This window comes from Poecile atricapillus, chromosome 18 (genome assembly GCF_030490865.1).
Source record: "Poecile atricapillus isolate bPoeAtr1 chromosome 18, bPoeAtr1.hap1, whole genome shotgun sequence".
In the NCBI taxonomy this organism is placed as follows: Eukaryota; Metazoa; Chordata; class Aves; order Passeriformes; family Paridae; genus Poecile; species Poecile atricapillus.
In genome coordinates, this window is record NC_081266.1 from 134,908 (window position 1) to 162,165 (window position 27,258).

Genomic DNA, 27,258 nt, shown 5'->3' on the forward strand with positions numbered 1-27,258 from the left:
TCTTCTTTGACAGTGGATTATTCTGGCTAATAACTTGTGCATTGACCTTTTCCACTGGAATCCTTTAAACTGAAGTGCTTATGAACAGGCAGCTCTTACCAGTGCTAAATCCAGGGCAAAACTGAGCTGTTTTGGTGTTTTGGAAAGTAGTATCTGTCAAGATATCCAAAGTGATGCTTACCTGTCTCTTTCAGACTCATGATGTGGAAAATGATAATGATTTAGCAATATTTGGCTGTGTCACTGGTGCAGTGATTTGGAAAATCATTAAACTGGACACCTGACAGGGAAATACTAACAAATAGGCCAAACCCAAGGGAGTTCTGAAGTTGGGCTTTTTTTTTTTTTTTTAATGTCATACCCTTTGTTTTGATCTGTAGTTTCCTGGTGTGTTGAAAGGATGCACCTGAAGGGAAGTTACAGCTCTGCTTGCTAGGGAAGGATTAGGAGAAGAACATGTTAAGAATTTTCCTATCTCTTCCCATTCACTCAACTTTTGATCCACTCTCCAGGCAGAAAGAGGGGGTGATAGAAGAAAAACCCTACAGTTTTAGAGACAAACAAAATATATGCATGGATTTTATTAACCCCCAGGTGAAGAAGACTTTTAGCAAACACAATCAGAACATAAACTTCAATGTCACAGTTCTCTACAAGCATGCACTTGTACATATGCACACATAAAGCAGGGTGAGGATGGATAATTCCAAACAGAAGACTGGGAAATGCAGGGGGACAACTTCTGAGGGAGAGAAATACTCTCACTGAAGGAGAGAGATACTCATAAACAACAGTTTATTCTGTACTGGAAACAGATAACATTGTTCCTAAGTTTCAACTGCAGGCCTGAAAAAACATGGGAATTGGGCATGAAGGATATCTAAGTGATGGAGTCATGGAGAAGCGGTTGGCATCTTATCATACATGCTGAGGGGTTGTCAGCCAGTAAATTATTCTTGGTTCAGGCCATATATAGGCTTAATTAAATTTGGATTCCACATTTAAATCCAGTAATTTTTATTCTGGGCTATGATGATGGTTTAACCGAGATGCCAAATGTTCATAAAAACTTCCTACCAAAAATGGGAGGAGTAGAGAGGCTCATTATTCTCCAAAAATGGATATTTAGGTCCAAGCAGATGGATTAATCTAGCACAGTAGTGTCTAGTGTGGTATGAATTGGCCAACTTGGAAATCTGGGCTTTCAGTGTGAGCAGAAAACTTCCAATACATGAAGACAGGCGGCATTCTTAGGAATGCTTTACAACCATAGTTGTGCTTTAGTGCTATCAGCAAGTCAATAAAGGGAGCCATAAATGAATCCAGACAGTTTGCTAAAGTAAGTACATTTCTAGCTCACTTTTTGCCTTTATTTTCTCCTGCCATTTCTTTCTCTGCTACTTTATGTTCTCATTTTCAATTTTTTAAAATCAATTTATGTTGTTTGTTATATGTTTGTTAAGGCTCAGTGATATTCATATATCAGGTTGACTGTATGTTTATTATTCTAACATCTGTGTATTTATTATGGGAAAATCTATCTTTACGAACTTGCACTATATCCAATAAAAACAATATGAGGAAAAACCCAAATTGTACAGCTGGAAACAATTTGGAGGGAGAAAATTAGTTGGAATTAGATTATTTTAAATACGATACAGAGCCGGGTACACACTTCACTGACAGAAAGGCAGTAATTATCTTTGTCATAGCAGTAGGTGCTATGATTGGTTTAGGCATTTGTCAGCTATGGGGAACCTCAATTGCACAGTGGCTTTTTGGACCTAATGTGGAAAAATTTGGGTTTTTTTGTTGTTGTCATGTAGCATGGGCCCAGACAACAGTGTCCTTTGAGCATTCAAGCAACTGAGCAGAAAAAGATTTGTTTTCAGTAATTTGAACTGGATTTCCCTGTTGGTGCTGGAATATAGTGAAAAAACCTTCCAGTGGGAGGGGTGGCTTCTCAGGGCATGGCATCAGCTTTCAGCTCCTAGTACAGCAGGCAGTCAGGGATTCCAGGAGAGAGGTGCACAGGATGCATTCAATTGGCTGCAATCTGTACTAAGGATGTGTGCAGCTCCAGAAGATGATGGAGGACCAATACAGACAGTGTCTTTATTGCTCATGTAGCCAACTTGGAGTGTCTGCTGATGTCCATTTCCCAAGATGCCATGTGGAGTCATTGCATTTGCACATTTGATTTAGTTTAAGTATGAATACCATGGCAAAATTTAATGATCTGTGACTTAAGTAAGCATAACTCTTAGTAGAAGCACAGTGGTGCATAACAAGGTGTATATTTCTTGGTTATTTGGACAGGGAGAGTTTTCTCATTATTAGCCTGAATAAAAAAATCCCAAAAAACAGGACATGCATTATGAACCTCCAGCTAGGTAAGTGGCTGGCAGGTAGAGGCAGGCACTGAGGTAAAAGAGGTAAAACCCCCAAAATCTGTGGACTTCTTCCACATGCTCATTTTGCAGCAAGGATTTACCACTGTTAAAAACAGTCATTGCAAAGCCTTCTCTTAAAATGTCTCAAACAGCACCTTTATTTTCACAATTGGCATGCTGTTGCTGGAAGGAGAAACTAAAATATGTTTAGCCTTTAAAATGTCCAGTCTATTTGTTCTCACTTATTAGCTATATATTACTGCAGAAGGACTCTGGTGTGTCAGTGTCTATCCCACAAGTTGCCTTACAGAGGTAAAGCTGAGCTGTTCCACCCAAAGCCCTGCATGCTGGTCTGAGTTATGCTACAGGCAGTGAGAAAAGTCCTCAAAGGCAGGCTGCCTTAGCAGAACAGTTTCCTCAGTGCACTTGATCTCAGTTGGAAGCTGAACACTGGAGAAAAGGTGTGATAATGTAGCAATTACAAGGCAAAGTATGTGAGACGGCATTTCAGTTTGCATTATCATCTTTGGGGGAAATTGAGGAGTTGATTCAAATTGTTCATACTTTCTTACTGTAGAGGGGTGGATAAGTTCTCTACTATCACAAGTAGCAAAGTAAGACAGTAACCCAAACCAGAATAGGAAAATAAACCCTCCCAGCTGGAGGTAGCTGAGGTTGTGAAGGAGCAGTAAAAAAAGTTATGAAACCACTAAGGTGCTAAGAATTTGTATTTTTTAACTGGGGAGACAGGCTGTTGTGGGAGTGGTAGGTTCAGACTCTTAATGTCTGTCACGTGGATGTTTTTAGAAAAAGAAAAATATATTTTTATACTGAGAAAGTAGTGTTTTGAAGAAACATCCTATTTTGACAGGATGGAGGATTCCCAGCTTGGTGAATCCATTTGAACATTTGTGGGTGATAATTTCTCTGTGCTTTAAAAATTTCTTAGATGCCAGAACCTCAAAATGGTTCAGGGAGGCCTTAGTAATGTTTTCAAAATACATTGTAAATCATAGAGGAAAAGACAAACTTAAATGGACAGTACCATTTGTAAATTATGGATTGACCAAAATAAATTTTGTTTTACTTTACTAGAAAAACTGTCAGTTTGCTACATTAATTTTATAATATTTATTTTTTTGTCTTCCTAGAAAAGAAATAAAAGCATATATAGTATGCAGCATATAATAATTTCCAGCCATGAAGAGACAGATTTTTATATATCTCGATTTATCTTCTCCTTGTCTTCCTTGTCTTTTTGTAAGCTTTTACTGTTTAGTTCAAGTACAGCTCAATTGTGTTTTTTCTTCCCTCAAGGGTCATGAGTGTGAAGAATATTATAAATTCTCTTAAATTAAAATGTTCTTGTTGCCATTTAAATATTACTTATTTGGCAGCAAATTTTCTTTAAAAGGCAGATATCATTATTCCAAGCACAGTATTAATATGGTAATACAATTGGTGAGCTGTGTGTGGCTTGCAGCTGGATGAGGAATGGTGGTTATTGATCTGAATGAATTCTGGAATTTCCATTCTAAGGAAAGGGCTTCTGTTTCATTCCATTTCATATAAAAGTGAAGATTTTCTTGGAACTGGTGCTTTTCTGTAGACATTTTCAAATTTAAATACACTGACATACCTGACTGTGAGCAATTCCATTTTTGTTGTCAGAGCACTTAATTTTAAATTTGTTCCATGCATTGATGTAAATTAATGCCAAGAACTGTAACTTGGGAGACTCAAGTCTCTGGATTTCCTGAATTCTGATCTCATGTGCTTCCATGGGTATTCTGGGATGCAAGGTCCCATAACACTGCACAGCTTGGTAGGAAACATCATATGGCACAACACACTGTCTTCCTGTGACCCTAAACCTCAGATCTCCTGAAAAACCAATGGACTGATGTGGGACGGGGTTTAAAACATCATTTCCATGGTTCACTAACTAAACAAAATGGATGGTTTTTACTGTATGGAATTGCTCCATTAAAGTATAAGTATGGAAAAGAAATATTTTGTGGGGAGAAGAGTGGGTATTCATAAGTTTTGGCATTTGATCATCCTACTGTGTACTTAGGTGTAGTGAAAAGGAAACAGGAACATGTGATGGGGCCTTGGGTCTGTGATGATTGTTTCCTGCTCAGCACTGGCAAGGAAAAAAAAGTCCCCCTTTTCCCTTTTAGCTTTGTCTGTAGCTATCCAGGGAAACATTTTCCATATTACTTTTCTGGTTTCCCTTGGGATGAGTCAGTCAGAGTTCCTCTGGAAAAGATAGTGTGCAAATTCTAGGCTATGGTTTTGTTGAATACTGTACCAAAGTTTGGACACAGGGCTAACTTTGCATAGCAGCTTTAAGCTTGGCATTTCCTTACTTCCAAGTGCCTCCAAGGAGCATTATTGTTCATTTAATGTCATTTTTATAACTTTTAAATAAAATTTCTGAGTACGAAGGTTCCATAGCACACTGACTCATTAGTTATTTCAGCATCCCAGTCCTATTGGTCAATGACTTACAATGTAATGCATGCTTAAACCTGGAAGGCAAATGACATTAAAAGTCAGATAAAGTGGGACTCAGCTTAATCCAAAGGGACGGGGGCCAAGTTCTTGTCCTGTTTCTGTCAGTAGAAATTTTGCCAGATTTCTGGTTTCACCAGAACCACTAAAAACTCTCCTGGCTTTTGGTTATGAGCAGAAGTTTGAAAGTGAAGCTGAATTTCATTGAGTGAGTGGGCTAAAACCCAATTAGTTAAATGGCAATCAACCATACAACATTTGACTTTTTAAGTACAGAGCAACTTTGCAAACAAGCAGGTGCTGCCAAACCCTGCCACTGCAGGGGAAGTTCTTTATGGAGGGTGACAGGGAGTGCAGGACAGCACCTGCTGGTGTGTGATCCAATAATAACTTAGGGTTCTAATGACTTTGGAGATTCCCTGAGCTTTACTACTGCAGTTAAGTGTGTTGTCAAAATCTCTTCCCTAGAATTACAGATGATAGGTTTGGTCATCTAGTCCAACCTCTACATCAAGCAAGACAGGCTAAACATAACATTAGGCTTCGGAGTTACATGTGTAGCAGCATCCCTCCCTTTCCTCCTCTGTTCTTAGGGGTAGGTTCTGTTTGGTAAACTATCTAAATTGAAAAGCTTGAAATGCAGAGAGAAGCATGTACAAACATTACAAAACCCACAGCATTTATCTGCACATTTTGCTTTGCAAACAAGTATTTTAGCATTCAGGATTAGATCACTGATCCATGCAGTTTGCCATCGTGCCTCCAGTCACGAGTAATTTCTTTTCCTAACAAAGTGGCTGGTGTATTGCAAAATATTACATCTGACAAATACCTCATTTTCTAATTGACAAAATTTCCTTTGTGCATATCATATCATCAACCTTTTGGCATTGGATTAAATTGTGCATGACTGTAGTTTATTTCTTACTGATGTTCATACTATGAATTATAGTATTATTGTTACTGATAGAAAAGAAAAATTAAAAAAAATAATAAAGCAAGCAAGCAAGAGGACTCTGTAATCTATTATTTAGAGGCTTGAAAAAGTGAATCTAGTATTGTTCTAAGGTAGTCATTCTCTCAGGATTCAAACTGGCCACTGACTCCAGCTGTGCTTTTTTACGTGCTTAACTTTAAACCTTCCATTGTAAGTGCTATTAAAAAGGCTTTGAAAGTGTTTCATTTTAAAGGCAGAACCAAGTGGTTTGCAGAATATGGAAGTCATAGTGAAAGCCAGCATGCAAGATCAAGCCAACGATGGGTCCTTCTGCCCATCCCAGATCCACTTGGAGTGGATCTAGGAGACTGCTTTTAGCCACAAGTATAATTTGTTGCTATCTGTAATGCTCTCTCCACTGCAGAGGTTCAACCTCCAATTCTGGGGTTGCGTGAGAAGGATGATTCCTAAGACTTATCCAGTGTCGCTTAAATGGGCTTGAATTACTGAGGTGTCTTTTTGGTTTGCTCTCACCCCAGGCAGCTCACTGGTGCACTGGGAGAAAGCGCTGCTGTCTCTAGATAGAAGCTCAACAGACACCCACAAAGCTGCTGTAGACTTTACTGCTTTATTCAGGTTGCTAAAACAAAAAAAAATTTACTCATGGATCATGACTTATTTTTACATGTTCACTCATTTCTTCACCAAAATGTGGAAACTCATTTTCTGTCTGATTCAGCTTCCAGCCGTCTTGTTCAGAAGAGATCTCCATCGTAAGTCCCATCAGACATGGCCAGTGCAACCTTGCAGTTCCTGAGGGGAATGGCACAAGAGGTAGAAGTGGTTTCTCTCTGCTGCTGATTTAAAGGGTTTCAGACAAAGGCAGAAAAATGAGGAGCCTCTTCCTCACTTCTTTCCTTTGTCCCAGTTTCACATCACACAGCTCCAGGCATTTGCTTGAGATGTCTGAGATAGGAACTTAGTCAGGCTGTATTCCTTGTATGGTCAAAGGACAGGGAGAAATGCTTCCAGAGGGTGATTCGGATCTTAATTTGACTGCACAATGGCCCCTATTGCCTACCCTGGGAGATTAGACTGTCTTAATACCTAATTTCTCTTTATGTCTGAAATTTTTCTATCTTTATGTATATAGCTTCTCAGGGGTGCATTTGGTCCTCTGATAAAATCCTACCTGCTTGCCCCACACAGCAGACATGGAACATGATCCCTATTGAAAGTCCAACCAACTCTTAGTACTCAACCACCCGTAGTACCTGCAAAAGTTGTTAGCTAAGGACTTTTAGACAGATAATGACAAAACCCAAAAATAAATGCTGCAACCACAGGCTCCACCACTGCTCTTTGGAAATTTAAGAAGTGGGAGTCCAAAATTACCACCAGATGGTGCACCTATTTAGCAAGTGACAGAGACATGTTACACAAAAAATGAAAGCCACAGCCTCCAGCAACCCACCAAGTAGCTTCCCCTGCTCTTTACTTTCAGCTGTGATATAAATTGAATGTGTTTGAAACATGGACCTGCTGGTCGTCCTATCCTGTTACATTTAATATGGAGTATGTTTTCAATCTTTGTGATGGAAGCCTTTCAACTCCCTGGCCAGGGAGATGAGGGAGTGGGAAAGAGTGAAGCAGACCTATAAATTCATGTGAAGGAAGAAAGGAAGAAAAAGGGATGGACCAGAAGCAGGAAAAATTAATAGTGGTGAAGGGCAATGACAGGATCCAAAATCAGAAGTGGCCAGCACAGAGCACCTGTGCATTGCTGTTTTAAGTTGAGACAGTTCTTGCTATCAATGGTGGGTACCTGTCAGTGCATTTCTGAAGGATAATTTTGATGTCTATAGTTTGGAAATTTGCTAATGCCACTGTCTCAGGGAGAATCAGACAGGGTATTTAATTAAGTGCATGGCAAAGGTGGTGAACTTTCCTAAACTGTCTGGCGGGTTTTATTCTCTGTCTGCTTCTCACTCCTAAGCATTTGAGTCCTCCACACTCAGAAGGATTAGCACAAATCAACAAATATGTATTTACTGCCATGTTTGTCACAATGACAAAAGACCATGTGATTCTTTCAACTAGATTTTCTGGACATCAATACATTATCATGTGCAGCACATGAGCAGGTACTATTTCCATTCCTTGCTTTAAAGAAAATTCTAAAGTAATAACTAGGTTCCTGGAAATCCTAGTTCATGAACATCACAAAACTTAAGCAGAAGAAAATATTGTGTCTCATTCCTTTGCTTAGATGAGTCTTCTGCTTTCTGTTGTTATGGTGTGTTTAAAATGATGCCACAAATAGAATTTAGCATATTGCTAAGAATGATTAATTAGAAAGACTGTTCATCAGTGAAAATGAACTGAAAATTTCCTGAGTGAAAACATTTGAATATTCTTTAACTTGAAAAGTATTCATGCAGGATGGATAAAATAATTTTTCATTCTCTTTATCTAAGCTGAGAGGAAGGCATGACGTTGAAAAGCTCAATACCATTTCCTCCTTATCCTTTTTCACATACCGGTGTCTCCTAGTTCAATGTAAGAACAATCATTTTATGGTGAAAGTGTGGACCAGGAGATAATGGATTTGTTCCCTGCTCCAAGCTGTGCCTTTTCTTGTGACCTTGAGCAAGTCACTTCATACCTCACTCTCTGGAAAGTAAAGATGATTAATTTCAATGCGGAACTGAAATGGCTGAGGACTAACCTCCACTTAAACTTTTGGGATGTATACTTAAACAAAACTGGTTGCTGTTAAAGTCTTCTTACTCAAAGAGGAAAGAAAAAGGAAAAGAAAGAAATGTCATGGAGGAATTTGGTCTTCCAAAAAATGAGTCCAGGCCTGAAAAAAAACACAGTGAAAAATCTCAGGAGAGGAGACCTAGTAGGATTATTAGCTTAGTTTGCAGAAGAAGAAGGAAGTTTGTAAACCTTAGGTAATTGTCCAGTCAAATTTCACAAAGTGAAAATACTGAACTGATGTTCAGTACTTATATATAACATAACAGAGAGAGAATAAAGCCCACAGGGAGAGTAAATTTAGGTTACTTATTGATTGTGTGCTGTGGTTCTCTGTGTAAATCTTCCCATTTGAGTTCTCTCTTTTTCTACTACTGGTGCACTGTGATATCCTGACACCAGAGATGGGGCATTAACACTTTTTCCCTCTTTCACTTTCTCCTTGCTGTCTCCCATTTTTGTTCACTTCAGCAGTTCAGTATTGCTGAAACCAAGTTCCCTCCCCTTTTGTTTGCTTTTCCCTTGTCCACTGATCAACCATGTTGATTATTACACTGTAGTATTAACTATAACATAAACAGAAGCTCTGAGCAGGAGATTTAGCTAGGTTTTCCCTGCCCTCTTACGCAACTGAAGCAGCACTCCCTTCTTGTTTGTTTTCAGGGATTAGTGGCAATATTCCACATACTGCTGACATAATGAAGCATAGCCTTCACTCAGAGAAGGCAAGACATTGTTTTTTGAGAGACCCTGGACTACTGTGCTAGAAGGGATGGGCATAGAAAGTTTGAAAAGGTGGCAGCCTACCCTCAGAGATGAGTGGCAGGAAGATTGCTGGTGGGGTTTTCACATCATGAAAGCATTTTCATGAATACTGTCTTCTTCTTCAAGTTGGATTCAAAGTGTCTGCATGGAATATCTCTTACAGCAGCATGTGCATGCTGTCAGTTTGTGTTAACCAGAAGAACATGACATCATGTGATAGACAAAAACACTACTTGGTACCATATAGCCTGATCCAAAACTTTTCACGTGAAACATTTGATTTGGTTTGGTTTGAAGACATTTGCCTTTCTAACTGGTCTGTTTTAATTAGAGCTCAACCTGAACCACAAACGATAGATTTGAACTTTCCCAGAGTTCAGCGGTGTTCAGATCTGGCTTTTGGTTTGGCCCATCATAAAGGCAGGGGTCAGCTCCAAAGTTCAGATCTGGAAATGAGCTGCTGGAAAGTGGGGGGCTGGAAAGATTATCTAGTGAGACCCATATCTTGCTTTAATGGGGGATTTGCAGCAGAGACACTTGCTAGTGGCTTTTAGAAGCAGTTTTACATAAGTAGAATCTCAAAGACTGGTATTAATACCAAATTATCTATTGAAATACTCATGTACAGCAGAAAGGGCCACGTTCCTCCTTTCCTGGTCATAAAGCCTGGATCCTGGTCTGAAGCTGGTGTACCTTGAAAACCCAGAAATTTTTCTTCTTGTCTTTGTTTAAAACTCATAATTCCTTTATAGGGTATAGTGCTTAAAAACAATTGACTGTGGGCTAGAAATTTGATCTTTTTATTCTTATAAAAGTTAAGTTTTTTCAGCAGGTAACTTACAGGGTTGTTATTGCATCTGCCATTTGTCAATCTCAAGCAGGTTTGGATAACAATTTTAGGGTGAGCTTGCTCCGTGGCAAGACACAAGCTTAACACAAATAATAGCAACCACTTGTCTGCTAGATCAGATAACCTTACCCAGTGGGGTTAGCTGGACAGGCTCAGATTAAGCACTGATTCAGTATTTCTCATGAGTCCTGAGAAGATACAGACAAGCCTTCCTTGTTTATTTGAATCTTGTCAATTCACAACTCTTGTCAGAACCAGAAACTCCAGAGCTGAAAAAAGCCAGACTTTGCTCTTGTGATGCTTCCAAATTCATTTTGCAAACCAGAGAGGTTTGGATCAAAATCTAAACTTTGTGTATTTATCCAAACTTCTTTGAGCTCTTTACTCTTTTAAATCTCTTTCATATGTGTGATTTGTGCTGTGTCTTACTCCCTGGGGTTACAAAAGTGACTACCAGGCAAGGACCTTTTAAACTCCATGGAGGGTGGACATCATTACTTGATCCTGTCTCTCCTCCCAGTAAGATGTACAGGCAAGTCAGCTGCATCAGAAAGGTGAATGCAGCCACACAAGCAGTGTAAAAGAGCATTTGGAAAATATTTAAGCACATTTGGAAGCAAGTCTTGACCCAGCCTTTCCACCAGAACTTTCTCATTTGCTCTCCACAGCCTCTGAGCTTGGGGAGAGGACTGCAGTGACTGTCAGGGTTACTGCCCAGCCCATCTGCTGCAGCCCAGGAGTTGTGACCTCTGAGCAGAATTAGCAGAGCACAGACACATGACAGGGGTCTGCCAGCCCAGCCCCTCTGCTACAGCCACCAGGGAAGGGCTGGGTGAGATGGGCTAAAGCCAGTGAGGCACATCTGCTGCCATGGGAGATATCCAGAGAGTGAGAACATCCTAAACAGCCACATAAGACTCGCTGTTGTCTCCCCTCCCAAACTCTGCCTTGCCAAGAATACACCAAACACATGGAAGCACCCACACCTACAGGATGGGTCACCTGTGACAGTGCAAGTGACTTGCTTGTGCAATTTAACTTACTGAGTTGGTCCTCTAAGGTATCCTGCCAGGCATAAGAAACCGTGCCAGAAATTTTATGTGAGCTACAGATTTGTAGGACAACCTTCATATAGAATTATCCTCCAGGAGACAATCCAACAGCAATTTCTAGGAGATGCAGCAGGAACCTCTCTGCTGTGTTCCTGTGCAGAATTTTTACAGAAGACAGCATTCTGGTATACTATTTGACACAAATTATTTTTCCTTCTTTTGGTCAAATATTTATGTTTATGCACTGTTTTGTCTATGCTTATGCACTTTTTAAGAAGAAGGCCACCTTGAAGAGCAGAGTCACCAGAAAAGAAAGCATAACAATCTCTGTGCCTGGAAAGTGCTGTCCTAGGCATACAGGAACTGTTTCTCCATGACCAGAAGCCTGAAATGGTTTTCAAAGCTCTCAGTCTGGCTGTCACCCTTTCTCAGTTTGGACAGTATGTCCTCCATATTCAGTGCTCTTACCATGAAATGTTGTGTAGAGCAAGGTATTTCTAGAGGTCATTAATTCATAGTTATTTGACATAATGCTCATCTTGGGTTGCTGTTGCAGTCAAAACTAAAATGTCAGTGGTTATTCCATTTCATGATATTTGTCTGTATTTAGATTGGAAGTCTGAAAGATAATTAAAAAAAAATAAAAAAATATATATATATTTATTAGACCCTTCCTAGGTCACATAGAAACCTAGTGTATGTGATTCAGTTTAATAAAAGATACTATTGTTCTTCATAAATCTTACTTTAGAAATCTCATGACTAAGTAGAATTAGAACTTTATATAAACTCATCCTTATTCTGTACTTGATAGAACCAAGTTAAATGATGCTGAAAAACACAACCCTAGAAAAACACACTAGAAGAAGTGGTATTATGTTCAGAAGAATGTCTTTTTTCTAATCAGCGAAACCAACGAAGTCATCGCCTGGCTTTTCATGTGAAGAAATCTTTTTTCCCCAGTCAGAATATTTTAAGGGTGGGCTCTCCTTTTCTAAAACCACCATGTCCCCCCAGCAATTACACTCAGATGATTGCTGCCAGTATAGTTGGAAAGACTCATTGTGCAGGGAAATCTGGCTTAACTCTGATGGGATAAGTTTAGACTTGCCCTTTCTTCGCATTTTCTACCGCCAGTTTTGGGGCTTCCCCATGCAGCTTGATACCTTCTGGGAGCCTTGTTTTTTGGTTTCTAATTCTCTCAGTGCTTGGTGAGGCTGGATTTTTGTGCCAGCCACATGGAAAATTCTATGTGTAAGAACGTCTAAAAGACAGGCTTTTAGAGCCAACACCCTGTTGCAGATTTAGCTCTAGGTGATTAGCTCTTTCCCTGTAGATGTAAATTATTTTGTATCCCATACACATTAGGACCTAGTATGAAAGCAGTATCTCATACTTGCTGAATGTCCTGGGCTACACTTGCTTTGTATGTGTTTCCAAAAGGAGGTTTCTAGATTTATGTTTCTATCTATCCATCTATCTATCTATCTATCTATCTATCTATCTATCTATCTATCTATCTGTAACATTTGTGTGGGCTAACATAAAGAATGAGTACAAGAAAAAAGTCTATGCTGATAAACAAGATCCAGCTTGAAGCTGCACTTATCCCACTACTAGTCAAGAAATGTTGTCAATTCCAAACTGGGATGTGAAATCACTTGGTATCTCCCTGAAACGGAACTAATAAGACAGGTTAGTTATTTTTTAGTCAGTTATTTTTTCCAAAGTAAAAGTAAAGGAAGGATGTGGATGGATGTTAGGCAGGTATGGCATGTGAGGATGTGTGAATGTAATGAGTGGACTCCAACACCCACGTCCATCTCTGGCAGGCACTGGGATGCTGAGCATTGCTGTGTCAGATCCCTCTGTGTCTCTGGCAGTAGATGTCCAGTTCAATACTATACTGAACAGTGGACGAGCACAGCAGAGGATTCCCAGTCCCAGGACAGCTACTCCTCTCTGGGAGGGCTCCTGTCCCACCGTGCAGCTCCATGGATATTCTCTCTGGCTTGAATTTGTATTTCAGTTGTTGCTTGAGAAGACTGCAACTGAATTACTCCATTATCTCCTCACCAAAAGAATCCAACAAGAGGACAGCTTGTCCTTTTGCAGGTCCTTCTGTCCTCTGGATACATACCTTAACCTCCCTGTGCCCCTGTGAAGGAGAGTTAATGATATCTCTCTTCTCTTGCCCTCTACAGTTGAAAGATGTGTCTCCTTAAGACAAGGACTACCTCTCGCAGAAACAGATTTCTGTCTAACACAAATTTCATCCAAATATCACTCAGATATTTGTAATTCAATAATTCTGGAAAAGTGATACTGGCCCATTCATAGGCTCTGTACAGAACATTTAGGTAATATTCATTATTTGACTAAACCACCTCAGGAAGCAAGATCAGAAATTTCATCTGCAGAATAAACAGAAACCCATCCACAGACACTCTGGCATGCTCAGATATAGGATCTTGGTGCTTACAACAACCCATAATTCAGTGGACCCTTTACAATGTGTTATATTTAACATGTTCCTACAGCAAAGGACAGCTATGCACAGTGATTTACAAAAGAACAGAGACATGACCACTGCCCTTGGGGATTTGTTATCTGGGTAGAAATGACATAATAGAGCAAGAGATGACTTCATGCAAATGGCAGTGCAGATTTATTTTTATAGAGGTGCTCTTCAACACAGTACAATTATGTCAGACCACTGAAATTATTTAAGTTAATTAAAATACTGCCCTGGAAAAAAGTCTACTGAGAAGGTCTGATTCTGCATGGTAGTGGATCTTTAATGTTCATGAGTATAATAGAAGGAATGACAGAGTATTTGTGAAATGGGGTTCACAGCAAAATCAAATGCAGTCACAAAATCACAGAATAACTTAAGACTGGTAGGATCCTACCTAGAGTGAATCCATTCTGAACTGATTCACTTATGGAATGCTCAAGCCTCTAAAATCTATGCACATGAAAATCTCAGTGGTTATGGTAGCCACCTGCTCTGCTTTTGTATCTCATTAAACAGAGCATGAAGTGGACTTGAAAGCAATTGTACTTTAAAAATGTCCTCTGTTTTCTTCTCAGGTTCAGAGTGGAGGTTTTTTTTTTGCTTGTTTTTTCTTCTGGTTTTTTATTATGTGGCAAGCATATTTTCTACTTCTTAAATCTGAGTGGATAATGTTTCCCTTGCTGAGCACCGCACAGGTACCTCAGAAACCTTTACCAGGCCATATTACCAGTGCAAGAATACTCTCAAGAGCAAACCTAAAATAAAGATAAAAATATGTGCCCACGTAGTTAGAGATTTCCTTCCCTTTTTCTCCTAAATATTGGACTTATTTTTCTCTGTGAAATGCCCTTTAAAAGAGTGACAGTAATGCATTATCAAATCCTACCTAAGAACTGTTGTTAACAGGTTGAGGCAGCTGAGTAGAATAGAATAGAATAGAATAGAATAGAATAGAATAGAATAGAATAGAATAGAATAGAATAGAATAGAATAGAATAGAATAGAATAGAATAGAATAGAATAGAATAGAATAGAATAGAATAGAATAGAATAGAATAGAATAGAATAGAATAGAATAGAATAGAATAGAATATATAACACATCTGGTTCCTCACAGATGGATTTAATTTAAGGACATTGGTGTACTTTAGAACACAGTTTCTCTGGGATGCCTTCAGAATTCCATGCTTTCTGGCAAGGGGTGCAAAGAACTTTTTTGAACCTCAGCATACTGCAAGATGTCTCCAGCTGAGCTTTCACATACTATGACATACCAAACCTCTTGTCACTGTTGAAAAGAAAAGGCACCAAACATTCAGCAGGGAATCATTGAGTGCCCCAGTGGGACATCAGCAGGTCCAGCAGAGAACACAAGCAGGAGACAATCTCTCTGCTCCAGCTCTTGCTTCCCACATGCTATTTTGATAGTATTAGCAGCAGCATTGTGAAAACACAGCCGTCTGTGACACACACAGGCTCCTCTCAAAGGCACAGTGCATCTGGGAACTACCCCCTCGTGCTCCTCAAGCCATGCTCTTGTGCACTCTTTAAATGTGTGCTCAGCACAATGTTCTGATTTGACAAAAACAAGCAGTGGTGCTTTGGGATCAAAACTCAATTTCACTATTTTCTGTAAGAATGGGATACAGTTTGCTTCTTAGGGCTGAGCTGGTTAGAAATATTTTTTATGGCAAATCTAGTTTTACAGCAGAGAACCTAAAACTTTCATATTTCTATGAAACATGAAAGCACTGCTAAACATCCTTTCAAAGATTACAGCAAACTCACTAACCTCACAGAAACTGTCCCAGAAAACTTCACCAAGAGACATGTTGCCAAAAGACAATCAAAAACACAACAGAATTATGCTCACTGGAGCAGAAATGCTGACTATTGTTTAAGGTTGCCAGGACTTAACTGAATAAATTAGGGGGTAAATTAAGTAAAAAATCCCTCTAAATCCTTGGAAGACTCATTACAGAAATCACTGTGGAAAGTAACACCAAGCCTTTAGAAAATAACCATGACTTTCAAAAAATGTTTGAAAAAATATGAAAAGGAGAGGCAGAGTACGTATATCTTTTTAATAGACATGCTTCCAAAAGTATGTACCAAGTGACAACAAGAAGCTACAGTAAGTCTAGTGTGAAATAATTCTCGCTCATGTACAGCCCATTCTAAAAGATTTGACAAATCCACACGAGCAACAGAAAACAGTCCAGTTGACAGAGCAATTCTAAACTGATGGCCAAGATCCTGGCACCTCCAGTGATAAAAAGCTAGTGGGAGCCTGGAGATAAAAAATGCTGAATAAGAGAAGAATCTGTAAATAAACCATTATGTCATATCACTACACATACTTAACTTTGAGATCTGCAATTTTCTCTGTCCTGGCCACGTGTAATTGAAAATAGACACCACAGACAGCCCAGGAAGAAGCTGCTGTAATCACTCCTGCTCTAGGTCTAGTTCAGCTAAACAGACCTATATGGATGAAAAAAAATTAAACAAGACTATTTTAATTAGACTGTAGTAGAAAATAAGGGGTTTAAGGAGGAAAAGTGAAATGAATGAATACTGTAAAGAGAACATTACTGAACATGACCATCAACAGGCTCCATCAGACCTGACCAGAAAGTCCTGCCAGTAAGAGATGTTCAGCCAGTACATTGTTCACTGTTCAGGAGCTCTTCTGAGCATAGGTGCTACAAAGGATCCTCACAACCATGGATGGCTATATTTACCGTTTTTTGACAGAAGGCTGCACAGAAATCAAAGAGTTAGCAGTATTTGTCAGTGAGTGGATGTAGAACAAAGGCTGATCCACTACCCAGTGGAGTGGACCCCTGAGGAGAGTGCAAACCAAGAACAATATCAAGCAAGCCAAGCACTTCTTGCCTCAGACTTCACTGAACAGGTGAATGGTGAGCAGGTGGCTGTAAACTAACACCATCAACAGAGGAACACCTTCTGAGCATTAGAGAGCAGTATTTGTCTGTGTTGATTGTTTTCCATTTAGCTGTCCCTCATCTCAGGACATTTAATGAGTCAGTGTATAGCTGTTGTTGGTTGTCCTTACAGCCACTAGTGCTGAAAACCAGCAGAGAACTCTAATTAAGAAGAATTGAAATGGTAAATGTATTGCCTTTGTCTAAAAAAAATAAATGATAAAAAAAAATAATAGAAAGGAATTGAGGAATTGTAGGACCAATCAGCTTAACTTCAGTAAATGAAAAAAATATGGGAATAAACCCCTATTTGTAAGCTCATAACTAAGAATAAGGACATGAGTAAGAATTAACCAGGATCTGTCAAGAGCAAATCACATCAAACCAATCTAATTTCCTTCTTTGGCCACCCAGGGCCTCGGAGACGGAGCAGAAGCAGTTGATGCCAAAAATCTTGGCCTTAAAAGGAGCTTTTGACACTGCTTTATATGACATTCTCATAAGAAAAATGAGAACACATCACATGGGTACAGAGGATCTGGAAATTGTACTTGGAGAGTAGTTATCAAAATGGAAAGGTGTGCTGACTAGGTTTCTTGTGATCTGTGCTGGAGCTGGTACCAGCCAGCATTATATTCTTGACTTGACCAAGAGAATAAGCTGTGCACATGGCATTTGTGATTATAACGCGTTAGGAAGGACTACAGGGAAGCTGGAGGAAGTTGGGGTCAAAATTGAACATGATCATGGATAAGTGAGCCAGAAAAAAGATTTAAAGCTAAGAAAGAGGAGGAAAATCCAAAAGGCAAAGATCTGTACGTGGGAATGATCATCTGCACAAATGCAAGATGGGAAACATCTGGTGTGAGAGCAGCTGCACAGAAGACGGCTGCAAATTGCTGAGAGTCAAAAGTGTCCTGCTGCTGTGAAATAAGGAATGCTGGCACAAATAAACAGGACTACAACATACAAGGCATATGAAAGGCTCCTTCTGCTCTGGCCCCAAGGAGGCAAGACCTCAGCTGGAGTACCGTGTCACATCTCCAGCACCGCAGCACCAAAAAGCCAGCTGGGAGAGCAGGGGAAAGGAGCAGAGCTTTTGGGGGTGCTGGGCAAGAACTGATGATGCAAGACATGTGGGAAGGGGTGGAAGTATTTACATATTTCAAGGCTGCTGCTAGAAGGAGGGAATAACCTGCTTGTGGCAGCTCTAGAGAAAGAAACCGTGGGTTTGCACTCAGAAAAACAGTTTCAGGTTAATATTAGTGAAATACATACCAGTAGGGGTCCTGAGGTATTGGACTAGACCCTAGAACCTCCTCTACTGAAGAGCCTTAATAAGAGGAAGAATAAAAGCTGTTGTGAGAAAGATCTGTCTTATTAGCATATGTCAGGGTTGAGAGAGTGGAGACCCTCCTGTTTCCTGATCTTTTGCCTTACCTTTTCTGCCTGTACAAGGTGTTTTCAGTGGCCTTTAGTTCTGATGTAGCACTGGGTACATACACTAAGTTAGAGGGACAGAGAAATTAAATTAAATTAAATTAGTCCCTGCTTTTATAAACCAAGAAGCTCAAAGTTAATTTCACTGAAAATGCAAATAAAGGATCTGCTCCAGACAGTGAGAAAACTCCCTCTGACTTGTATTGCCCTTGGATCAAACACAAAAAGAAGAGTCTGCATTATTTTCCTTCAGAACTGTTAATATGTATGTTGAATAAAATACAGAATTACAAAGGAAATAAACTTGTCTGTAAAAATCATCATCCAACACTACTTAGGGTGCTGTTGTCTGAGTTTTTGTTTACTCATCTAGAGTATCTATTGTCTTTTGCCATAAAAAATGACTCAATCTGTCATCAGCTTACCAGACTTGTTGAAAAGGGTAGGTTTGTCAAAAAAATTTTAGTTCTTCTGTGGTTCATTTCTTTTTCCCATTGACCTATGTTATATTGTGTCCTATAATCAATCTGGTGTCTTGTGTAACTGCATGAAGAATTTGTTTTGTTTAACAGCAGTGTGTAGTACTTTTTTCTATCATTGCTGATGCAAGATCTAGGAAATTATTGGCCAAACACTGTATGTTCTACAATTTAATATTTCAAGTTAAATTACAGTTCTAAGAGCTGACATTCAGCGGCAGCCTTATTCATCTAGCTGCTGACATGAGTCATTTCAGGATGATGTGTGCAATAGCAGAATTCTCATCTAGTTACTCCAACAAATGTCTTTCAAATAGCTATGGGACAGTTAAATCTTTAACCCTGTGCTCACAGCTGCAAAATTGTATATGTATTTAGCCTGTGTGATTCTCAGCTCATTGTGGCTCCAGGCTGAAAATACTCTGATGAATCTGTGCACGTTTGAGTCTGGTAAACTACAGCAATTGTGGAACTCGTAAGAATTTCCACATCAAACCATAATAAGTTTACTGCTCAGTTAGAAGTCTAAAACTTAGTCAGAAATGACATCTAAATGAGGGGTAAAATATAGGCTACTCCATGACTCCAATGACAGATAAAAGCTCCTCTCTGCTTATCTGCCAGAAGACACATGCTAAGGAATCTGTGGTCCAATATCTGTCTGTGTGAGCAGCAGCTGCCTGCATTGCTGGTCATTAGAGCACTTTTAAAGTACAGCCCCCTGTTAGAATGCAAATGAACTCAAGAAAATGACAGTAACTCAGACTGGAAAACCACAGACTACTCTGATGGCCTGGCAGATTGTTAGAAGTGGCCTTGAGCACCTTCACCATAGAAAAAAGGCTTAATTTTAATTAATACTGGCAGTCATCTCCTTTTGGAGTTATTAGATCAGACAGTTATCAGATCAGATGGTTATTAGTTCATGTTCCTCATGAAAATATCAAAGCAGGCATTTCTAACAGAAATGGATGAATCCAAGGGATGCAATAAAAGCCAAAACAGTGTCTTTTTTACCAAAATAAAAATCCCAACATAATTAATCTGGTCTATGTGACAGAAAACTTTGTAAGTCAGTCAAGGATTTTTCTTCTGAGACTGATAAACAGAGGGTATATTGTGCCAGAGAGCTAGATAATCAGGATATTCACTGAAAAAGAAAAATCTAGCCCCCAACTTGGGTTAAATCCCAAATCTGCTGCTACTTATGTCTTCATTTAATGAACATTTCTGGAAAGATTTGTCTTCTTTTTGTTTCAGACCAAGAATATTTTTGAAATTTCAGAAAATTCTGTAAAATGAGATTATTGTTCTCCATTAAGGTATCACAGCAATCATTACTTAAATATTTTAGCTGCCTAACAAAGACTTGCTTAGAACTGATTCCAAGTGATGACATGCTAATGGAAAGCTTTGTGTACAGCAGAGATTATTTGAGCACAGAGGTTCCCCTCCCTCCCCCATCAGCAGTTTCTTATAGACTCCACTGATCCTGGGACCTTAGCGAACTCTTCAGGAACACAAGTTTTAGAGCATCCTCTAGTTAAAAAATACTAATCCCCCAAAACCTTAATTCTTAGCAGGACAACTTAACTTGCTAATTTCTGAGACTTTCTTATTTTAGAACTGCATCAAAACAGGAGAGTAATCTCTTAAGAGAGTCAATGTGGTTTCCATTTGATCATATCCCATGACACTGCTATAGCTCTCAAATGGATAAAGGAAAGATATTTTCCTTTATTGTTGATGGTAGTCAGGGGTATAATGGGGATGAGAGACAGAGAAAGGAAGATAAAAACAGGATTTTCTTTCATTTTATAAAATTGATCAAGGGGAGGAATGTGTGAAAATTTACAAAGAAGTCACAGACACATAAGAAAATGTCCCATAAGAAAATGTCTTACCATATACTCTGGAGACATGAGGAATATATTGAGCATAAACACAAAATATGAGCAACTGTCACTAAATCTCTGAGTAAATCTACTGAACTGTAGATTACAGCTGCTATTTTCCTTCACAGGAATAATCATAGGGATTTCTTCTTGTTAATAAGCCCTTCTACATGTACTTCAAAGGTATCTCACCAAGAATGTCCTTGGGTCTGATTTTGCATTGTTGCTTTCCTTCACCCTGAAAAAAAGCAAACTGTATCTATATACATAGCTTCAATTACAGCTCATACTTCCAATATTTCAATTTATAGATTAGAAACAGAATTTTTTAAAAAGAAGAAAGAAATCCTGCAAGTCAACGGAACACATTTTAAAGCAAGAGTCCCAGATTAGAATTCAGCTGGCAAGCGGAGAGGAGTGAATATCAACATGTGAAGATCACACTAGGAACTAGAACAGTGGTTCCATAACTGCTTTGGATTGCTATCCACCCTCAGAATTTCTTACGGACCACCAGGCATCGTTATCATCAAACTTTTAATTGAAAACACTATTTAAAATAGTGTTTAATATGGCTCTGTGGATTAGCTGTGAACCCTTTACCGTGGCCTCCTGGACCACCAGTGTTCTGCAGACCATGGTTTGGGAAGTGCTGAACCAGACTGCACACATTGTATATCCCAAAAAACACCCTGTGTCTGAAAGCAGAGGCAGTCCTGCAACCACACCTTCTACTCAAATAATGCACATCTCAGTTCAACCTTTTTGGTAGCTGAAGAACACAGAACCCTTTTGTTTTTCCACTACCCAAAGCTTCTTTTTTTATTGCTTTGGAGAAACAAGTAAATAGTGCCAAACCTCAGTTTCTGTTTGTTTCTTGTAGGATCTTCCTCACATCTGGCAATGATGTAATTTTTCAGGAAGTTACCTATGAAAATAAGAATATAAATCCCCCTATAATGTGAAGTTATGATTCCAGAATAGTTATGAGATTTATGAATCCAAAAATTAAAAAATTAAAACTAGCTTCTAAGTAAGTTTTTTTCCCCCTCCTGTGGAAAATTTGTTTCTTTCTTCCCTTCCCACATCCACTGATGATGCTAAAGCTCTATGTGTTAAAAGCATTTCAGTAACTTTCTGCAAATTCTTTACAATTATTCTTTGGCTGCTGCACTACAGGATTGTCTGTTTATTACTGGAGAAACGCATAGAGAAAAGCACTGAGAAGGGAATTTGCAGGGAAAGTGTTATAAATAAGAACAGCAAAACACCATGGTCCAGCCCTATGTGAAGTCAGTGACAGTGTGGATGGGCTGTAGCTTCCCCTCCCATCAATCTGCCCCCTTGCACCTCACAGGCATCTCAGCCAACAAGTATAGAAAGGTGCCTCATTCACCTCTCCTCATATACTCATTATCAACAGCTGTTATATGGAATAGAAATCAGGAACCTTTGCAAGTAGCAGCATCACAGAAAATAAAAACAACTCCCTTTTCTAAAACAACTTTTTTTTAAAAAAAATAAGTCTGTGCTTCCATGACAGTATTTCACCTATTTTGGAGAGAAAACTGCTGTCACAACATTGTATGATCAATAGCCATGGTAAGGCAGAGGTTTGGGTCAGAGTGGGAGTGAAAAAGGGTCACTTCAGCAAAACTAATGCACAGGAGAAATCTGCAAGGGAAAGGGGTAACCTCTACCTTGAAAGAAAATGAAACCTACCCAGGTCTTGTCTCTATAGGCCTCTCTTGCTGACCTTGACACCCAGCATCACTAACGGATGCTACGGGAGCATTTATAAAGTTACATTAATAATCAGCCCCATTTGTATCCTAGGGGTTTTTTGGTTGTTTTTGTCTGAACAATTATCTTTTCCCACGCAGTGCCAATGCTTAGAGGTAGCTATTAACTCACTTTTTATTCATCTGAAACAGATAAAGTTCAGCTTGCAAACCTGACTAGACAGTGTGAAAACAAATCTTGTGGCCTCACCTCACCACTGTCCAGATTCATTGCCAAGTTCCCCTCTGGTGAAGGGGTTTAAGTGGACTATCACAGGGCTGCATACCTGGGGTAATTTGCCCTAGCCGAGCCAAGAATTTAAAATACGTGCGGAATTCTGTAAGATGAGAAATCCACACTGAGGAGTACCAGGCCCTCCTCACCTTGCTGCCTGACCCCCTTGCTGTAGATAATGTGTATACTTTCTTTAGTGAGTACGTGCTGCCTTTCTGCCAACCCATCAGCTTTTGGCTTCTCTCCACAGGAAGCAGGGAAGCCGCGTTCACCTATGCCATTACTGCTGCCGGGGTTGCACACGCTGTCACGGCCGCCTGCAGCCAGGGCAACCTCAGCAACTGTGGCTGTGACCGAGAGAAACAGGGCTACTACAACGAGGAGGAGGGCTGGAAGTGGGGAGGATGCTCTGCGGATATCAGATACGGCATTGAGTTCTCCCGGAGGTTTGTTGATGCCCGAGAAATCAAAAAGAATGCACGGAGGCTGATGAACTTGCACAACAATGAGGCTGGAAGAAAGGTATTCCAGAAAGAACAAGGGATGGGGGCCTGTGTGCTGGAGGATGGGGGGAGGCTGGCTTGGTGGCAGGAGGCATTCCCTGAGAACTTACCCCCCTCTCTGATGTTATCCTGCACCCACATCAACTCACCAGATGGCATCTGTTGTTCACTTTTATTTTTTATTATTTTTTTTATTCAGAGCTAGCCATGTATTATAGGTACTCCTGTAAAAATTTCTGCTTCCTAAGCCTTCTTTCCAGCCCCCCCGATAACAGGAAACAGATCCCCCCTGGCTGGATCTGTTTGGCATAAGGATAAATCACTGCTTTTCATCCAATTTGCAAAAACCTAGCAAGGGGTGTCAGGGCTTGTGATGGGACAGAACTGAGTTGTCTGCATTGCTCAGCTTCCACAGCATTTCCAGATATTTATTTGAGCAAAATCCCAATCACATATCTGACCCCAGCTCTAATGAAATACACATAGTAGTATACAATACACTTCTTAGCAGATGCACATCTGTCTCTTTGTAACTAAAAGCTAAAAAAGCTGCATAAGAAGAAACAGTTTCATGTCTACACCCATGACTGAATTGCTTGTCATGGAAACAATAAACATCATGGAGCTATGCTAATTTATGTTCACCAGCAATCCTCATAGCTCTCAAAGCTTGTCCTTTAAAAAGTGCAACAAATCTTTCTGCATCAAATATAACTACCTCAGGAGAGATCATAGCCTTCAAAGTGTTTTCCTCCAGGAAAAGCCCTCCACTCCAGTGTTGCAGAAAAATTCAACATAGCAACATAGCAATCCAATAAAATCCTCCTCCTCTAGTCCCCAAAGTGAGACTGAATTTTCCTCTAAAACCATGTGTGTTTTCAGTCCTGCACTGAGCACTGGGCAGAGAGAGTAGAATCGATGGTGACAGAAACAGTGCAATTATCTTACTGGCTCTTATTAGCACAGCTGCATTGGCCATGCACTGATATGGAAAGTTCTGTGTGGGCAGGAGCTCACTGGGATGGAAACCCTACATAAATTCAGTGTGGTGAGAGAGGCATAATCTCAAGTATAGAGACAAGATTGGTACTTCAGTGATAGTTCACACTGAGGTCTCCAGGTGTGCAGGAGAAAGCTGACTGAATAACCAAACAGAATAACAGCCTTGAGTCTTTTCCCCTAAATCTTGCTGCCACAGGTATAAAAGAACTTCATTCAGCAGGTGACCATCACATTGGAAGACCAGCTCCAGGTCTGATCACTTAGGCTAGGAATTTCAGCTCAGCATCATGAATTGTGTTTGGAGGCAGAAGAAGATGGAAGTCGACTCTTAAACTTGTCAGGGAGAGTTTATTACTGCTAGATCCATTTTCATCCCTGCTTAGACTGGCATCATTGGTGGTGTGTGCTGTGCCACCCCTGTGGAGATCCTGATGCAGGTCCTGCTTGGACCTGCATCAAAGTGTAGATGTGAAAGAGGGACAAAACAGCAAAAGCAGATATGGAGATGGAAAACAGTGGAGTCCCAAGGACAGAAAGAGCTCATTATGTGAAGCAGGCACTGATCATGGGTCCCCCAATTCTAAATACAGCCCAGTAACCGCTAAACCACATTGCTGATTCTTATTAAGCACATTATATTTTACTTTTCATCAGAATTTCATAAGCAGAGGGACATAAGCAGACCAAAGAAGTGCATGTTTTTACTGTTACTTCTGGTATTCATGCAAATAAATTTTGTTTAACAATTCAAAAATTATTTTTTGCAAATTTTTGCAAATGTTCCTGCAAAAAGCAAATTATAATACTTTCATATGTTAACAAAGGAATAAAAAGGCTTGCAATACTGACAATATTTTTTTTTCCATTTTTAAAAATATAAATAGTATTTTGGAATTTATTAAATTTTTTGTTGCCAGCATTTTTCAGTAGTTATTTATACTCATAGTTATTCATTAATTCATTGTCTTGCTTTCAAAAGCTAAGAATGACTGGAAGGTTTTGGTGTAGTTTTTTGTTTTTAAGTGTAATCCATCAAATCCAGAGGAATGTGCTAATATAAAAGATGGTTTTGAGGTCATGTTTAGAAATAATGTTGGTCTTATGATATATATTCCCATTAATTGAATATTCAGAGTTGTACAGTAAACAATATTTAGTGATTTAGTTTCTTCTGAAATAATTTGCTATTTGCATAAATTAGAATTTTGAATTCAAGACTGACTAAGACTTAAGGTTAGAACAAAACTCTGGAACCTAGGACATGCTTTCTGTGTTTCTGGGTTGGACCCTTACAAAAGCTGTTACAGAGTTTTCTGCAATTTCAGTGTGAAATCTGAAGTTCCTTCTGAGAATCCAGGAAAACTTGAAATCTGACCCACATTCACCTGAAATCTGCCAGTTTTGGGGGTCCGTGGTAAACCTGGACTGGACTGTGACCCTGACACAATATCTGAAACCAGGAGACTTTGCTTATGCATGGGTGTCATTTTTACATACTCCACATGGTCCTTATTCACACTCCAGTCAGAAATCACCAAATCACAGAAGCAATCACAGAAACACAGAATGGGTAAGGGTCCAACCCCTCTGCTGAAGCAGGATCCCCTGGACCAGGTTACTCAGGATTGTGTCCAGATGGGTTTTGAGTATGTCAAGAGAAGGAGACTCCCCACCATCTCTGGACAATTTGTTCAGTGCCCGGGCACTGCCCAGGGAAGAAGTTCTGCCTCATGTCCAGGTGGAACCTCCTGGGTATCAGACCCTGCCCGTTCCTCTGGTGCCATTGCTGGGCCCCACAGAGCAGAGCCTGATCCCTGCTCTGAGCCCTCCCTGCTCACAGGGACACCCAGGGCTGAGAGCCCCTCCCAGCTGGGGCTCCTCTCCAGGCTGGACAGCCCCAACTGCTGCAGCTCCCTTGCCCCACACAGGATATTCAACTACATGATCATGGTCACTACACTTGTGGCTGCACCCAAACTTCCCATCCCCAACAGTACCTTCTTGTTTGTTAGAGTAAGGTCCAGCAGTGCACCTTCCTCACTGGCTCCTCCATTTGCCTGGGTGCAACACTGAGCCTGCATCTTTCTCCTTTTCCCTTCCAAAACTCTCACAACACAACTCGTAGTGCTCTAAGGAAATCTGTCAGTGACATCCTGCTGATCTGTATGTGGCTTGTATTAACATTTGGAGCCAAGCTTCTGGTTCCTGACTGGTATTATAAAGAACCAAAATATGGATATTTTATCTGTGTAATGAATAGGAATAAAAAGTAAGAAGGAAAACACAGGCAACTCAGTTTATTTTTTAATTCCTTGCTTTAGAAGTTCTCAAATATTTTCAAATAAGGTATTTTCAACTTTAGAGTGGTAATGAACAGTAAAGATAGTAAAGTAAGTATATGCTTTTGTAGCTTCCTACAGAGATTTCACAGCACGTTCACCATTGAAAAACCCTGCATTCACATCTGTAATGGTAAGGACTGCAGTTCTTTTTTAGTCATACCAAATCAGCTTTTTGAGTTAGCTAAGAACAACTTTTAGCCAACAAATGTTCTACCTTCCTTTTAGGCTTCTTTTTGAATCATAGAGCCTTCTAGGACAGAAACATGAAGAAAAAGGACATGAAGAACTCTCAACCCCACATACAGTTGTTCCCAACTTACTCTGAAGTCACTGGCAGGCCCTTGATGGGCTCACTGGACATCTACCAGGTGGCCAGAGGCTCATTGCTACAATCATTAGTCAAGACTCTGGCCACCAGTTTTGCCCCCTCAACAATTATTTGAATGGTCTCTTATACCACCACAAGGACTTTCTCATGTGCTGCCAGAAATCTTGCCCATTCTGTCTCTCCCAGCGCTTGTGCCACACATGCCTGGGTGTCAGAGGGGTTTGTAACTACCCCAGCAGCATGGCTCTAATATTTTGTCTTCACTGGGATGCTCTCAAAAGCTGGTCTGCTGCTATTCCACTGTTGCTAACAACAGAGCCCAGAGGAATTTCCCTTTGTGGAATAAGCAGCATGCTGTAAAAATAATTGCACAAACTTTGCAAACAGATGAGGGGAAAAACAGTCTTTGGGGGTCTTTTACTGGAGTCTAGGGCTGAGATGTTCAACACAATCCTCTAATAAATTATCTCCTTCGAAAAAATTTACACTTAGGCTTCTCAAGGAATATCTGAT

General features: G+C 39.9%; 1 protein-coding gene across 3 annotated transcripts in view; it reads left to right on the top strand.

Annotated features, from left to right (window-relative positions):
* The window catches only part of WNT7B (Wnt family member 7B), a 94,678-nt gene that overhangs the window by 56,110 nt on the left and 11,310 nt on the right, over positions 1 to 27,258 (top strand). For all 3 annotated transcript variants that reach the window (XM_058853076.1, XM_058853077.1, XM_058853075.1), the window contains exon 3: positions 22,821 to 23,092. In XM_058853076.1, the coding sequence (XP_058709059.1) occupies positions 22,821 to 23,092 (272 nt within the window). The remainder of the gene's footprint in view (positions 1 to 22,820; positions 23,093 to 27,258) is intronic.